This window comes from Rutilus rutilus, assembly GCF_951802725.1.
Source record: "Rutilus rutilus genome assembly, chromosome: 4".
NCBI classification, from domain to species: Eukaryota; Metazoa; Chordata; class Actinopteri; order Cypriniformes; family Leuciscidae; genus Rutilus; species Rutilus rutilus.
The window spans coordinates 2,946,170-2,963,497 of NC_140212.1; the positions used below are offsets into that span (position 1 = coordinate 2,946,170).

Consider the following 17,328-nt stretch of genomic DNA (forward strand, 5'->3'; position numbering starts at 1 on the left):
AAATCGAACAAGGTACGTTGTACATTATCAAAAGCAAAGTTGTAGCTGACAAAGAGCTTGGTTTGGAGTTGATGCAGAGCAGTATATCACAGGATCATCGGCATAAAAATGAAAATTTGCGTTGGAGGCATTTTGATCAAGAATGTTGATGTATAATATAAATAGGAGTGGTCCCAGCACTGACCCCTGGGGCATACCCTTGGATATACTAAGAGGGCTGGAAGTGAGACCATCTGCCTGTACGCACTGAGATCTACCTGATAGATAGTTTTCAAACCAGCAGTCTTTGTTTTAATATTGCGTGATCCACAGTATCAAAATAGTATCAATATACACGTACTAAAAGCCGACCAATCAGGTTGTGAACATATCCCTATGCCTTTAGGTTCGGTGTTAAAATGCCAATGTGAACGCTAAGCAAACCAGGACTAGATGTTTGGTTTTGGGGTTTTTTGGTCCGAACCAAGGGAACCGAACTACAAGTGTAAACACACCCTCAGCGGTCTCGCTCCGCTTGTTTGGTGCACCAGATGGCAGCGTTCACACTTATTCAAATGAACCGCAGAGCAATCGCACCAGGGTTCGTTTTTTAACCCAACCAAACATGCCAAGTGTGAACACACACACTAAAAGGTGAATTGACAACCTCATGCCATAACCCGTGGCCATACATTTGGTGATATGAGGGTGTGAGAACTTTCATTTTTGGGTGAACTATCCCTTTTATGTTCAGATTTGTCTTTGTTCTTCAAATCTCCGACAGCAGCTTCCTCTCCTCTCTAAGAAAACCTTTTAAAGTCGGAGAACTGAGATTCGGTGTCAGGAGTTCCTCTCTGCTGGCCTGTAGTCGAGTGTGTGCAGGCCTTTCGGATTTAGTTTCAGCATTTTCTAGTTGTCATTAGTCACAGTAACTCAAGCGCTGACAGACCTGACAGAGGCGGTAATTACCCGAGGCCTGCAGGGAACGGCCTGAAACCTCCACCGCCCTCCAAACTGTTTTTCAGCACACGATCCATTCATATTTAACAGAGGGACATGCCTCTTGTTGTAGTTTTCTCTTAAACTGGCGCTCAAACTCTATGTTTGCGTGTGCGTGTGTGTCCCGTAGCAGATGTTGTGGACGTGTACGACGTGAGCGCTCTTAACAGTTTTGTGATTCTTTCACACCAGATGGTGTTGAAACAGCGTTATTTCCGTGATGAGATGATTCATATCTGCATAAACTCATCCGGCTGCAGACAAGTGTGAATGAGTGTGTGAAAAAAATAAAATAATAATGATTTTCTTACTCAGTATTTTTGTCATTTTCCAGTACGAACATTCTTAAATCAAGATATGTTTACTTGCGAAGATATTTTAAGTGAGTGTTTGCCAATAATTAAGGCTATTTTTCTGACCTAATTGGCAGATTTCTTTTTTTTAAGCATAAACCCCTTTAATTTTGAGACATTTTTCAGACATCAAGACTTTGCTTCTCAAGTTAACATATCTTGATTTAAGGATATATGGATATTTGTACTGGAAAAGACCAAAATACTGAGGAAGCAAATCATTTTTGTGTTTGTATACGATAGAAAACTTCCATCAGACTTTCCCATTTGCTTCTTCCGAACTGTTTGGATGGAGTTTGCATGATTGTTTGGTTGTCAGTCCCAGTGCTTTTGTATACAGTGTGACTGTATATAAAGATCCCTGTTGCGACACTGACCGCACATGTTTATATTGTACTGGCTGCAATTGTTACAGGATTTACTGAAGTTACTGTAGCAAATCAAGTTCATTTTAAGGTTAAGCTTAAGTTATTTTTTTGACAGTATATTGAGGAGTAAGTTGCATGTAGAGCAATAGTAACTCAACTATGTACAGTCTCATGTCGCTTACTCCATTGCTTCATACGCAGTCTAGAGCGCTGTATAACACTTTCTAGGATATATTATATAATGCATATAATATCTTATGTAATTTCCTCTCATTTCAGCAAATGAGTCCTGAAGAATACAGAGAAAACACCTACTTGTACAAACCGGAGGAGCTGGACATTGATGTAAGGATCTCGTTATAATGCTCTCTCGCTGTACACTGTTGTTTTTATGATTGTACGATTACGTCGACGATTATTATTTACGTTTGAGCTTCTGTTACACATTTAAAAATCTATAGTGCACAAAACACAAATCTATACTGTGTTTTATACGCTTTTTTGAAGGACTAGGATTGAGACTTTAAAAAAATGAAGGTATTAATTACCAAATGTGAATTGATTTGAAAATAAATAATAATAATCTCAATCTATCAAGCTATATTAGCAAATTTTGAACAAGAAAACCTATTAAAACCTGAACTTAATATGGAATAATACAACTTTTACTGAAGTCTGTGTGTAAACTTAAGAAATAATACTGTTCTGGACGTCTGAAACTCATTATGATGTCATAATTTAAAAACAACATCAATAGTTTTGATGTTTCATATGTATGCAATATGATAACCGAAAGTTGTTTTTATTATATTTTCTATGAGACTTTTTTATTTTTACATAATTTTTTTGTATAATTATTATATATGCCCTTTTTTTATGACTTCACATTTATTTGAGTCTGCATTATTTTATTTTATTTGTTCAAATTTGTTGTATAATTATTATACATGCATTTTTATGACCTCACATTTATTTGAGATAACATAAACATATGAATATGCATTTGCTTAAAAAAAAAAATAACCCACTTTTATAGATTTGACCTCGACTTTACTGTTGCAGGCAAAGTTGAGTCGGCTTTGTGAGCAGGATAAAGTAGTGAGGACTCAAGAAGAAAAACTCCAGCAACTTCACAGAGAAAAGGTACCGAACGCCTCCATTCTCATCATATAGCAGTGTTATAATAGTCTCATTCCTGCACGTGTGTGGTTGCAGCACACGCTGGAGACGGCGTTACTGTCAGCCAGTCAGGAGATCGAGATGAGCTGTGAAAACCCAGCGTCGGTCCAGAGCGTGATCCAGCAGAGAGATGTTCTTCAGAGCGGCCTCCTCAGCACCTGCAGAGAGCTGTCACGAGTCAACTCCGTACGTCACACACTCCGCTCACTCTCACTGATGTAACACCACACACTCTCAATCACTCACCCATCATGCTGTGCCGCTCACAGGAGCTGGAGCGGAGCTGGAGAGAGTACGATCGACTGGAGGCTGACGTCACTCTGGCTAAAACGAGCCTCCTGGAGCAGCTCGAGGCCCTCGGGAGCCCACAGGTGACATGTTGGGGAGAGAGTACTAGCTTAGCATATGCTGCTTACTAAAAATTATATGTGCATAAGTTCGCTCATTCCATGTTAATTCCATCGCATTGAGCTGAGGTGTTCATAAAGAGTTTGACTGTGTCCAGACGGAGCCGCCCAGCCAAAAACACGTTCAGATCCAGAAGGAGTTGTGGAGAATTCAGGATGTGATGGAGGCTCTGAGCAAGAACAAACCCAAGAGAGACGCAGAACCCAGTGAGAGAGCAGGCAAAACACACACACTCACACACACACACATGCACACAAACACATACTCTCACTCACACACACACACATGCACACAAACACATACTCTCTCACACACGCACGCACACAAACACATACTCTCTCACACACGCACACAAACACATACTCTCACTCACACGCACACATGCACACAAACACATACTCTCTCACACACGCACACAAACACATACTCTCACACACACACACACACACACACACACGCACACACACACACACACACACACACTCTCTCTCTTTCTCACACATACACACACACACACGCACACACAAACACCTACTCTCTCTCACACACACGCACACAAACACAGTCACACTCACACACACACACACACACACGCACACAAACACATACTGTCTCACACACACACACACATATACTCTCTCTCACACACACACACACAAACACATACTCTCACACACACACACACACACACACACAAACACATACTCTCACACACACACGCACACAAACACATACTCTCTCTCACAGATACACACACGCACGCACACGCACTCAAACACATACCGTCTCACACACACACACACACGCACGCATGCACTCAAACACATACTGTCTCACACACACACAAACACATACTCTCTCACACACACACATACACACACGCACGCACACACGCACTCAAACACATACCGTCTCACACACACACACACGCACTCAAACACATACTCTCTCACACACACACATACACACACGCACGCACACACGCACTCAAACACATACCGTCTCACACACACACACACGCACTCAAACACATACTGTCTCACACGCACACAAACACACACACACACTCTCTCTCTCTCTCTCTCTCTCTCTCTCTCACACACACACACACACACACACACACATACTCACACACAAATGCACACATTTAATTTATTCCATGATTTTTACAGTAATTGACAATAATAACTGGAAATTTAACAGTATAACAATTATCAGTGTTATTTTAGTATTATTATATAATATTAATATTTTCAGCTTTTATTTATATATTTTAATTTTTCATTTCATCTTAATTTAGTTATTGCTATGAATGTTTTTATTTCTTTTTAAATATTATTATTATTAAGCTTAAATTTGTTTTCCATTTTAGTCTTTGTAATTTTAGCACCAACTCGTTTTATTTCGGTCATTTTCCAAAGGCTGCATTTACAATTCAAGGCACTTGTGTTTCAAGTTTTTCATCCAATATTTATATATAATTTTATTCCAGCTTTATTTCAGTTTACGTAAATGCCTTTTAATAGCTTCAGTCAACAATAACAACACCAGTTATCATACAAGAAACCTTTCTTGACCTTCTTTTACATTTGTAGGTTTTCCTGGTGCAAACCCCCTGTCAAACCTGCATAAAAGTGAAGTAAGTCATGCTTTGTTGAATCTCTGAATCACAGTAACGCAGTCTCAGATCCTCAGGACGAGTGTGTTCACCTGTGTTGTGGATTCACTCGAGAGTCTCTTGTGCCGCTTTGGGTTGGTTGTTGCACCTGGCGACAGTGTCCTTCACTTTCCCGTTCTGTGCGATGTGTAGGAGTCAGACTCCGTGCCTCCGCGTCCTCCTCTCCCGTACTCGTATGAGGGGGGAGACCGGCCCCGCACCACCCCTCACCGGCCCGAGGACCGCAAGAACGCCCAGCGCAACGGTGCCCACAGCGTAAGACCCGCTGTGAACCCCTCGCCCACCCATCCCATCAGCCATCTTCATTTCAGTGCCTCATCAACCCATCCTTTCATTTGTTTTGATTTTAGATAGTGTTTTTGTTAGTTATAGATCGATATACCAGCACAGGCAAATTCAAATTTGCATTAGCTGATAAGCGCATCCGCTTTGTGTTCCCCATTGTGTGGATGGTCAACCGTTTCTGCCTGATTTTTTCCACGTTTTTATACATAATTTAACATTTGTAAAATGTACATAAAAAATTAAACCCCACTCCCATGCATTTTTCAGTGTTAAAATAAATAATAATAATAATAATAATGCTAAATAACAAATCTTTTTATTTCGTTGCAACATGTATCTATCTATATTATCGTCCAGCTCTTTATATGAAGTTGGATATATAAATATCCACATTCATATAGTTTACAAGTGTAAGGCAACACTTTGGCATTTTTATGCCAAAAATCATTAGGATATTAAGTAACGATCATGTTCCATGAAGATATTTTGTAAATTTCCCTACTGTAAATATATAAAACATTTAGTTTAGTTAGTGAATGAAGCACAATCGCCAACATAAATGAACAACTTTAAAGGAGATTTTCTCAATGTTTCGATTTTTTTGCACCCTCAGATTCCAGATGTTCAATAGCTGTATCTCATCCAATATTGTCATATCCTAACAAACCATACATCAATGGAAAGCTTATTTATTCAGCTTTCATGTGATGTATAAATCTCAATTTCAAAAAAATTGACCCATGTGACTGGTTTTGTGGTCCACAGTCACAAATCTCAAAATTGTAATTTTTTGTATCGTTGCATAATTTAACTATATTATTGTCCAGCTCTAATCTGCTAAATGCAACTACTATAAGGCATGAAGATATTATAAACAATAACATCATGATTTTCTATGAAGCTGCTTTGAAACAATGTATATTGTGAAAAGCACTACAAATACGTTTGACTTAACTAGTGAATTTTTGTGTCAAATATTTTGTCTTTTCATTTTATAAATATAGTTTGACTCATTAAATATACCTGCATTATATCAGCACCCTGTTCTGTAGATATCAAAATACCCCCCTCAAAATTCCCCAATAGCATGTATGGTGTTATTTTTTTCCTGTGTAATGAGGAAATAGTTTTCATTTTGGCCTGAATATTCATTTACTCTTAGTTCTCATTTCTTGTGCTTTGACCCCTCTTAATTTGTATCAGACGTTCATTTGTGCATTTCCCCATCTTCAGCATCCTCGAGCACTCCCTGTCAATCATTCAGTAGATCCGCAGCCTCGCATTGGTTTGTGCTTCATCCTTCGTGAGGCTTCGTTTCTTTCAAATGTATTTTTTATTCTCATTCCCATTTTAATGTGTAATCCATGAGCATAAACCTTCACAGAATACATTTGTATGGTGTGTGTGTGTGTGTGTGTGTGTGTGCTGTAAATAATGTGTAAGCAGGTTAAATCTCTGCTCTCCAGGGCCCGGATTACAGACTGTATAAGAGCGAGCCGGAGCTTACCACGGTAGCCGAGGTCGACGAGAGTAACGGCGAAGACAAATCTGAGCAGACTGCAGAGAAAGAGCCGCCCGGCGTCACCAAAGGTGCCCTGACAAACACCAACACTTCCTGTCATAAAGCCCTCGCTGCTGTTCACTGATGTCTCTCTCTCTCTCTCTCTCTCTCTCTCTCTCTCTCTCTCTCTCAGGTATCGTTTACCCTGTCGGAGTGGTCAGCCCGAGGACTAAATCACCCATGCCTGAATCCTCCACCATCGCCTCTTATGTCACCTTGAGGAAGAGCAAGAAGCCTGACCCCAGAACAGTGAGTGCACAAGCATGTCAAATAGATCTGAGAAATATGGGAGTTGTGTTTGCCTGTCCAATATGAATAGTTGAAATACGGTTGCAAAGGTCAGGGTTGCCACCAGTAAAAGCCCAAAGGCCTGTCAAATATAGTTCAAATAGCCCATATCAACTTAAAAATCACTATATAGTAGCGTTATAAAGGAGCTCAAAAGGCCCCTCCGTCATAAAACTCATCATCTAAAAATACAGTTTATGCACTATGTCAAACCTTTAACCCGCGGGAAACAAATGAACCCGCGCCAGTGTAAAAGAAGCCCAATTCTGCAGGAAAACCGTGAACTTGGCAACCCTGGCTGAGGCATCCTGCACACATCAATAAACATTTCTAATAATAGTTTGCTTCACAGGTGTCACATGACGTGAGCGTCTGGTTATCGTCTTAGAAATATATACATATACGCTACCGTTCAAACGTTTTAGATTGGTTTGATTTTTTAAATATTTTTGAAAGAATCTCTTCTGCTCACTAAAACAGTAATATTGTGAAATATTATTACAATTTAATATTTCCTAGATGAATATATTTTAAAATGTTATCAGCATCATTACTCCAGTCTTCAGTGTCACATGATCCTTCAGAAATCATTCTAATATGACGATTTGAGGCTCAAGAAACATTTATTATTATCATCAATGTTGAAAAGAGTTTTCAGGATTCTTTGATGAATAGAAAGTTGAAAAGAACAGCATTTATCTGAAATAGAAAACTTTTGTAACAATAAACACTACTGTGCAAAAGTTTGGGGTCAGTAAGAATTTTTTTTTTAATTAATAAAAATAATACTTTTATTTAGCAAGTTTGTCTCGACGAACTTTTTAATCTAGTTCTTAATTTCTATTCATTTCTGAATCCTGATTCATTGATAATAATTCATTGATAATAATAATTTAAAAAAAAGTTGAACGTGTGTGTTTGAGTGTGTGTATTTCATTTATACATTTTTATAGTAATATTTGTATATGAATTTGTATTATATATGTATATATGTGTGTGTGTGTGTGTGTGTGTGTGTGTGTGTGTGTGTGTGTGTGTGTGTGTGTGTGTGTGTGTGTGTGTGTGTGAAATTGGATACGATATAATTTAATATAACTATAATACTTAATTTAATATATTGAATATAATATGTGTAATATAATATATAATTTAATATTATACATTATTAAATCATTATTTTGTTTGTTTTTTAAATATATCTATACATGTAATTTAATTTGACAGATTAAAATGTATAATTTAATATTACATTATTCATCAGGTTTTGGTTGAATATATATATATATATATATATATATATATATATATATATATATAATTATTATTATTATTATTTTTTTTTTTTTTTGTGCTTAATACTTTATATTCATATTTGTTTGAATATATCTGTTAATGCATAATATGCGCATGTGTAGTCTTACCCGCAGGACCGCCCCCGCAGCGCAGTGGAGCACATGAGCGGTGTAGAGGTGGGCCGAACACGCATGAGTGTGGAGGAGCAGATGGAGCGAATCAGACGACACCAGCAGGGGGCGCTGCGTGAACGAAGAAGAGAAGACGGCTCACTGTCACGCAGCCTCTCCTTCACTAAAGACAACCCCTACTACACCCTACAGGTGCCAACATCTGCATCTCAATGCTGTTAATCAATGTCAGATTCCTTCCTCAGAGATCAGACCGATTATTAATCGCTATATATTGCATAAGTGGCAAGAGGAGTGGAGCACGTGCGAGAATAATAAGCTGTATGAAATTCATCCGGAAGTTTCAAACAGACATTTAATTGCTCTTAAAACTAGACCTGATCAAGTGGTATTCACCAGATGTCGTGTAGGTCATGCGAGTTCGACTTGAGACCCAACTCCGCATGTTTTGTAAGATTCCCCTCTCTGTTAAACATATTTTATTGGACTGTCCTGGGTTTAATACAAGTAGATTGCTCAGTTATTTCACTTAAGGACTTTAGTAAGATTATGCCTGAAAAGGTTTTAGATTTTTTTATCATATGTTAATTAAAAAATATATATATATATAATATGACTTGTTTGTTTGCTTGGTTTTATTGTATTTATATGATATTTGTACACTGCAAAAAATGCTTTTCTTACTTAGTATTTTTGACTGGTTTCCAGTCCAAATATTTAAAAAAATCTTAAATCAAAGATGCATTTACATCTTTGTAAAATAGTAAAATGCCATAAGATATTATGTCTTGTTTTCTGGGGAAATAGATCAAAATAAAGTGAGTTTTTGCTTAAAACAAGCAAAATTATTTGAATTAAGATTATTTATACATGGACAGATAATTTTGCTTGTTTTACGCAAAAACTCACTTCATTTTTATTAATTCCCCCGCAAAACAAGACATAATATCTTATCTAATTTTACTTATCTAGTAAATGCATCTTGATTTAAGAATTTTTAGATATTTGGACTGGAAACCAGACAAAAATACTAAGTATCTATCTATCTATCTATCTTAAAAATACGCTTGCATATCTGCAACATTAGTTGTTTTCTGGCACATCAATCCTTCACCTCTTTGCTGTTTATTAAACATCAGATTGTCTGTAATTGTGTCGCTTTGCATTGCTTTTTCACGCTGAGGACCGTACGATGACACTGGACACGTTGAGTCTGGTTAGTTCACGGTATCATCTGAGATTTATAAATGCTCGGCCACGACCTGCACCGTCTCACTCGAGTGAGCCCGCTCTAAAACCACAGGACATGAATAACACCATCCATGTCACATTCCCATCATGCATCTGGTCCGGAGGGCTCTTGCTCTTATAAACCTGCTCCGCCATTAGAAGTTTGTGGAACGGCGCTGTAATTCAAAGTGACTCATCGCTGGATGAATCGAGCTCTTAATGATTCCCTACAGCGGTGCACTTTACAGTTTTCCGGCTCGCTGCGTTCCTGTCCGACAGTGTGTGTTTATGGCTTCCTCTTCTGTGTGTGTGTGTGAGTGTGTGCTGCTGGGTTTTTAACGGTGAGCGTTTGTTCCCTCAGACGCGTAAGAAGAGCCCGGTGATCTCTCCGGATGAGCAGGACGAGCGCAGAGACCCGTCGCCTGAGGATCGGGAGCGGACGGCTGGGAAACCCACTGAGGCGGAAGAGAACTGCAGGGAAACTCATGATGTGGATTCTGGAAATGCCAACGTGGAGAACAAGGTACATATTAGGGCTGTCACGATTCCTCGATTAAATTTGAGTACTTGTTTAAAAAAAATATATAAATCCTCGATTGCAATTCATCCGTGTCGAGTAAATACCGGAAGTGACGCATTCCACGTACGAGAACCCATGAAGCGCATTATTAGACCGTTCTCTAAGGCTGCATGATATATTTAAACCGTTTAAAAAACATATTACAGCAAAGTGATGTTGTGAATTCACCAAGTCTGGGATTCAGTTAAAGGGGTGGTTGATTATGATTTCACTTTTCTAGCTTTAGTTAGTGTGTAATGTTGCTGTTTGAGCGTAAACAACATCTGCAAAGTTACAACACTCAAAGTTCAAAGCAAAGGGAGATATTTGCTTTTAAAGAAATCGCTTTTTAAGGACTACAACAAACGGCTGGTAGAGACTACACCACATTCCTCCCGGGTTAGTGAAATCACCAACCCTAAAATTTACATAAACCCCGCCCCCTGAACACGATTTATAGATTATCAAGACAGAATATGCTAATCAGTGTCTAGAAGATTACACATAAGCTACATAAATTCATCAACTAACCGTTCAGAAATGTCCTGTTGCTTCTACATGTTGTCACTTCTTCTTGAGTCTCTCCATCATTGTCTGACTCCGGTTTGAACATAAAAGGCTAAAAGTTTTTCAGTGTGTGCCTGTGTGAGGTAAGCAGAGCTGCTAACACACAAACACACACGAGCTCTTGAAGCTCCGCCCCCCTGTGCCGGGAGCAGCAGCTCATTTGCATTTAAAGGAACAGACCGAAAAACGGTGCGTTTTTGCTCACCCTCAAAAAGTGACAACTTTAACATGCTATATACAAATATCTGTGGGGTATTTTGAGCTAAAACTTCACACACACACTCTGGGGACATCAGAGACTTATTTTACATCTTGTGAAAAGGGCATTATACCACCCCTTTAAATAAATATGCCCTGTGGGTTTAATATATATGTGCTTTAATTATTTACACGCATGTGTTACGTGCGTCTCAGAGTGGCTCCGCTCACAGTGAATGCTGCTCCACGCGAACTGGTATCATCTGCATGCGTGGAGCGTCTCATACTCACTTGCTTAAAGGAGTAGTTCACAGTAGTTAAAATGAAAATTACCCCATGATTTACTTGCCCTCAAGTCATCCTAGGTGTATATGACTTTCTTCTTTCAGACGAATACAATCGAATCGGAGTTAAATAAATTTTTAACACCCTGACGCTTCCGAGCTTTATAATGGCAGTGGAAGTTTGAAGCTCATAAAAGTGCATTCATCCATTATAAACGAACTCCACACTGCTCTGGGGGGTTAATAAAGGCCTTCTGAGGCGAAGCGAAGCGTTTGTGTGAGGAAAAATATTCATATTTAACATGTTATAAAGTAAAATAACTAGCTTCCGGCCAAACATACGGATTTGACTCCAGTCTAAAGCGCGACTTACGCGAGTAATGCGACGCACCGCTGATATTTACACTACTTCTGACATCACAAGTTGTGTAAGTTGCGCTTTAGGCTTAAGTAGACTGCGTAAGTTCGTTTGGCCGGAAGCTAGTTATTTTACTTTAGAAAGTTTTAAATATGAATATTTGTCGAAATAATTGTCCGATTACTCGATTACCAAAATAAACAAACTTTTCCAAGAACAGGAAAACCTGGAAGTATGAGAGGGAAATTTCTAAATATGTAAATATCCCTTGCTAGGTGTTTAGGGAGCAGTGACCGCTCTGTAGGGTCCCTGTGAATGGTGCTTCGGTCCAGTATGAGAGTTTATTTCGTGGGTTTGTGTCTCCACACAGGAGAAACTGCCCGTGTCCCGATCGGCATCCATTAAAGAGTCTCTTCTGAAGAGCGTGGCGCTGAACGAGGGCGAGTCGGAGTCTGACAAACCGAAGCGTTTGAGTCCGCTGGAGTTTCGCAGGAGTCTGGCCACACAGAACAGGTGCGACTCCCTTCTCACACACACACACACACACACAGCGCTTCATAACAGCAGTGCTCACCGCTCTCCATTGTGTGTGTCAGCTTGCAGACGGCCGTCATGGTACGCGTGGGCACCGAGGAAGAAGAGGAGGATGAGGAGGACGAGAAGCCCTCCAGTCAAGAGCAGGACGTGTCCTATGAGCTGACCAATAGCAAACACGGCACGCTGATGTCAGGTGTGCTCTCGTACTGAAGTCAAGCTTTAGTTCTGATTCACTCTATTAAACTGGAATCAAACGCTCTGGGTCGAAAGACCTTCCTCCCCCTCAAACCTTCCCATGAGTCCTGCTGCCACTAACACTGCTGTGGAGTTGTGTGTTCTAGAAGCTTTTTAGTCTGTTTGATTTCAGGAAATCATATATTAATGTATATATTTATTTAATAAATTATATATAAATATTATATATTCCATAATTTCTGTCACTTTTTAGTGAATCATACTGTATAATAATTTATTTAATATAATTATATATATATATATATATATATATATAAAAAAAATCTTTTCATTTATATATTAAATTATAAATGTATATCTTTATATATGTATATATCACGGTTATTATAGTTAACTAAAACTCAAACAATACAAAACATTTTTGTTACTTCAAACATCCAACATTAACTGAAATGAAATAAAATAAAATGTACAAAAATAAAAACATATTTTATTTCAGCTAGTTGTCAATGCTATATTTTTTTATAGTAGTACACAAAAATGTACTAAAATAACTAAAATAAAAATGTATAAAAACTATATATACATTTTAAGAAAATGTAAAAAACATGCAAGAAAATTACTAAAACTTTCAACTAAAATTAAAATGAAATAAAAACTTTTTCTCAATGATACAAAAGTAACACTGGTATAATTTTAAATGAATATCTAAATATAAATATGTGTACATTTTATATATTCTTATATTTATTAATTCCTCTGGGCACCGAAAGCCGGTACTACTAACACTAAACCTTTTAGTTTTTTTTGTATTTTATTTTAGTGAATCATATATTGAATTATATATACATTAATTCTATATTGATTTAAATATTTACATTTTAAATATAACTCTCTGCACCTGCTGTGTATTTTAGTGAACTTGATTTTAGTGAATCAAAAAATAACCAGCATGTCCAGTATTTATTTTTGATTCACTAAAACGAAGCGGGTGTGAAGAGGAAGTGTTGATTTAGTTCCTGCTAGAATGTGTCAGTGTGTGATTATTAACCGGCTGGCCTGTGTGTGTGTGTGTGTGTGTGTGTGTGTGTGTGTGTGTGTGTGTGTCTGTATGCGCTGTGTGTTTTGCAGTGAACAGTGTGTCGACTCCGCCCCAATCTCCAAGCTCCTCCTCCTCCCCCCCGCCTCCACCCTCCCCCCCACAGCTGACGGACGGATCTCACTTCATGTGTGTGTGAGAGGAGAGATGGACGAGTAAGAGACACACACACACACACACACACACACACACACACACACAGCAGTCTCGCTCACTTCACTACAGACGGTCAGAACGGACACTAGCGTCTGCTTTATATACGGTGGTCTCAGTTAGTAGCGTATCTTTATGATATTGCTCATAAAATCAGTGTGTGTTGGTGTTTCACAGCAGCTTACAGGAGAAGTTTTCTGAGGGCTTTGTCTCAGTGCGCAGGGTTTCACTGCATCATAAATACAAGTGTGAGTGTGTGTGTAATAATCTGTCTGTTCTCCTAGGAAAATGAAGGATCCTCTCAAATGAAGCAGTAATTAGCCTCCCAACTAGAGTTCATTAGAGTCTCAGTGAGCATAAAGCTTCACTAATGAACAGTGCAATTAAGAGTCATTCAGACGCCGCTGCACATGATCAGACGCTCACACACACTTATATATATATCATGTGCACCATTTAGTAAACGAGGGAACAAATTATTATATTGTGCACACGATTCAGTAAAATGAGGGAATGAATTATATTGTGTGCATGATTTCATAAAACGAGGGAACTAATTATCATATTGTGCACAAGATTCAGTAAAACGAGGGAACAAATTATAATATTGTGCACAAGATTCAGTAAAACGAGGGAACAAATTATAATATTGTGTGCATGATTTCATAAAACGAGGGAACAAATTATAATATTGTGCACAAGATTCAGTAAAACGAGGGAACAAATTATAATATTGTGCACAAGATTGAATAAAACGAGGGAACAAATTATAATATTGTGCACAAGATTCAGTAAAACGAGGGAATAAATTATTAGATTATGCACAAGATTGAATAAAACGAGGGAACAAATTATAATATTGTGCACAAGATTCAGTAAAACGAGGGAACAAATTATAATATTGTGTGCATGATTCAGAAAAACGAGGGAATAAATTATTAGATTATGCACAAGATTGAATAAAACGAGGGAACAAATTATAATATTGTGTGCATGATTTCATAAAACGAGGGAACTAATTATTATATTGTGCACAAGATTGAATAAAACGAGGGAACTAATTATAATATTGTGTGCACGATTTCATAAAACGAGGGAACTAATTATTATATTGTGCACAAGATTGAATAAAACGAGGGAACTAATTATAATATTGTGCACAAGATTGAATAAAACGATGGAACGAATTATAATATTGTGCACAAGATTGAATAAAACGATGGAACGAATTATAATATTGTGCACAAGATTGAATAAAACGAGGGAACTAATTATAATATTGTGCACAAGATTGAATAAAACAAGGGAACTAATTATAATATTGTGCACAAGATTGAATAAAACGAGGGAACTAATTATTATATTGTGCACAAGATTGAATAAAACAAGGGAACTAATTATAATATTGTGCACAAGATTGAATAAAACGAGGGAACGAATTATAATATTGTGCACAAGATTGAATAAAACAAGGGAACTAATTATAATATTGTGCACAAGATTGAATAAAACGAGGGAACTAATTATAATATTGTGCACAAGATTGAATAAAACGAGGGAATGAATTATAATATTGTGCACAAGATTGAATAAAACGAGGGAACTAATTATTATATTGTGCACAAGATTGAATAAAACGAGGGAATGAATTATAATACTGTGCACAAGATTGAATAAAACGAGGGAACTAATTATAATATTGTGCACAAGATTGAATAAAACGAGGGAATGAATTATAATATTGTGCACAAGATTGAATAAAACGAGGGAACTAATTATTATATTGTGCACAAGATTGAATAAAACGAGGGAATGAATTATAATATTGTGCACAAGATTGAATAAAACGAGGGTATCAAATTATAATATTGTGTGCACGATTTCATAAAACGAGGGAACTAATTATTATATTGTGCACAAGATTGAATAAAACGAGGGAACTAATTATTATATTGTGCACAAGATTGAATAAAACGAGGGAACTAATTATAATATTGTGCACAAGATTGAATAAAACAAGGGAACTAATTATTATATTGTGCACAAGATTGAATAAAACGAGGGAATGAATTATAATATTGTGCACAAGATTGAATAAAACGAGGGAATGAATTATAATATTGTGCACAAGATTGAATAAAACGAGGGAATGAATTATAATATTGTGCACACAATTTACTAAAATGAGGGAAGGAGTTATATCGTGTGCATGATTTACTAAAACGAGAGAACGAGTTTTTAATCCATGACCCTGATATATATTTAGTCCGCATGTGATGTGCAGGGCTCTGCGTTAACACGTGCAAGTGTGTAAAATGTGATTTTGTGTGTCCAGCAGCCCCTCCACCGTCATCAGTGAACCGCAGCATGTGAGGGGACGTCCCACATCATCATCTTCATCATCATCATCATCATCAGCAGCAGCAGCATCAGCTGACCCACACGAACACAGCGACGTCCAGGCCTTAGTTCAACCCACGGGGAAAGGATTGATTTCTAGTGCTGATTATTTATATTGCTACTCTTCTCTTGAGTTTCCTCTGTTAGATTGAGTGTAATGTGTGAGCAGGTGCTATTCTGACGTATCACAGCACCCAGACTCACTACAAACAGGAAGTAGAGCCCATAAACACAAGCTCACTGTCCTCAAGGGTTGCGTTCATCGTTCGCTTGTTTTATATGGATTTTAATCAATCGCTCCCGGTTTTACCCAGTGTTCTCGACACGATTTTAGAACTCATATCTTTTGCACTGTAACGACACCCATCGTTTCTTTTTTGATATCAGACGATTTGTGTATAAACGATGTAAAGGTGCCGATCGACAGGATTTGTAAATGATCTGTATGTTGGATAGTTCGCAATAGCCACCACACTGTTTCCCGACACACTCATGAATGTTCCAGCTTGCGTTTTATTTTTCTATGGCTGAGATATATTTAAATAGAGAGACGAGTACAGAGTATTACAGTTTAAAGAAGAGTATTACAGAGTTTTTGGCTTTAGCACATGAGAAGTGACCGTTTTAAAACAGTTGAAAAAAAAAAAAGCAATAAGCAGGGTTTGGTGTTTCACTTTAATGTATAAACTGTAAAGTCCATGATGTATATACTGTACACCATACGATGTGCAGAGCGGAGATGCAGAAGAGGTTATGTATCAGAGTCAATATGCAAATGTTCATATTTCATCTGTTTTATATCATGTGAAATAAATGTTGATGTTCTTATATATGCCAAGAGCGTTTGATTCCTTTTTTCCTCTGATTATGAGAGTTTGCACAACATTATTGGGGTTTTTCATGCACTGCCACTGATAATACAGACAAAAAATGTAATGGGAAATAGTATTACAATTAAAAAGAACTGTTTTCTGTGTGAATATATATAGTAAACTGTAATTTTCAGCATCATTACGCCAGTCTTCAGTGTCACATGATCCTTCAAAAATCACTCTAATGATGATTTATTATCAATGTTGGAAACAGTTGTGCTGCTCAATATTTGAAATTCGCTTATTGCCCGCATGATTAAATTTGATTGGCCATCTCAGTCATTTTGAAATTGAGGCTGTTATGTGTGTCAATTAATCAAGTGTGATCATGTACATCCATTACATTTATTGATG

The 17,328-nt window shown here is 37.6% G+C and overlaps 1 protein-coding gene across 33 annotated transcripts in view; it reads left to right on the plus strand.

Moving 5' to 3' along the window:
- The window catches only part of plekha5 (pleckstrin homology domain containing, family A member 5), a 167,133-nt gene extending 150,197 nt beyond the window's left edge, over positions 1–16,936 (plus strand). For 10 of the 33 annotated variants that reach the window (XM_084407201.1, XM_084407223.1, XM_084407232.1 and 7 more), the window contains 15 exons: positions 1,979–2,044; positions 2,762–2,842; positions 2,915–3,064; positions 3,148–3,249; positions 3,384–3,492; positions 4,882–4,925; positions 5,097–5,219; positions 6,716–6,839; positions 6,944–7,059; positions 8,514–8,714; positions 10,114–10,275; positions 12,089–12,231; positions 12,315–12,448; positions 13,582–13,704; positions 16,038–16,936. In XM_084407201.1, coding sequence (XP_084263327.1) covers positions 1,979–2,044; positions 2,762–2,842; positions 2,915–3,064; positions 3,148–3,249; positions 3,384–3,492; positions 4,882–4,925; positions 5,097–5,219; positions 6,716–6,839; positions 6,944–7,059; positions 8,514–8,714; positions 10,114–10,275; positions 12,089–12,231; positions 12,315–12,448; positions 13,582–13,688 — 1,662 coding nt within the window. In that variant the 3' untranslated portion in view covers positions 13,689–13,704; positions 16,038–16,936. The remainder of the gene's footprint in view (positions 1–1,978; positions 2,045–2,761; positions 2,843–2,914; positions 3,065–3,147; positions 3,250–3,383; positions 3,493–4,881; positions 4,926–5,096; positions 5,220–6,715; positions 6,840–6,943; positions 7,060–8,513; positions 8,715–10,113; positions 10,276–12,088; positions 12,232–12,314; positions 12,449–13,581; positions 13,705–16,037) is intronic. The other 23 variants (XM_084407208.1, XM_084407213.1, XM_084407224.1 and 20 more) reach the window with 7 other exon arrangements.
- The last annotated feature ends 392 nt before the right edge of the window (positions 16,937–17,328 follow it).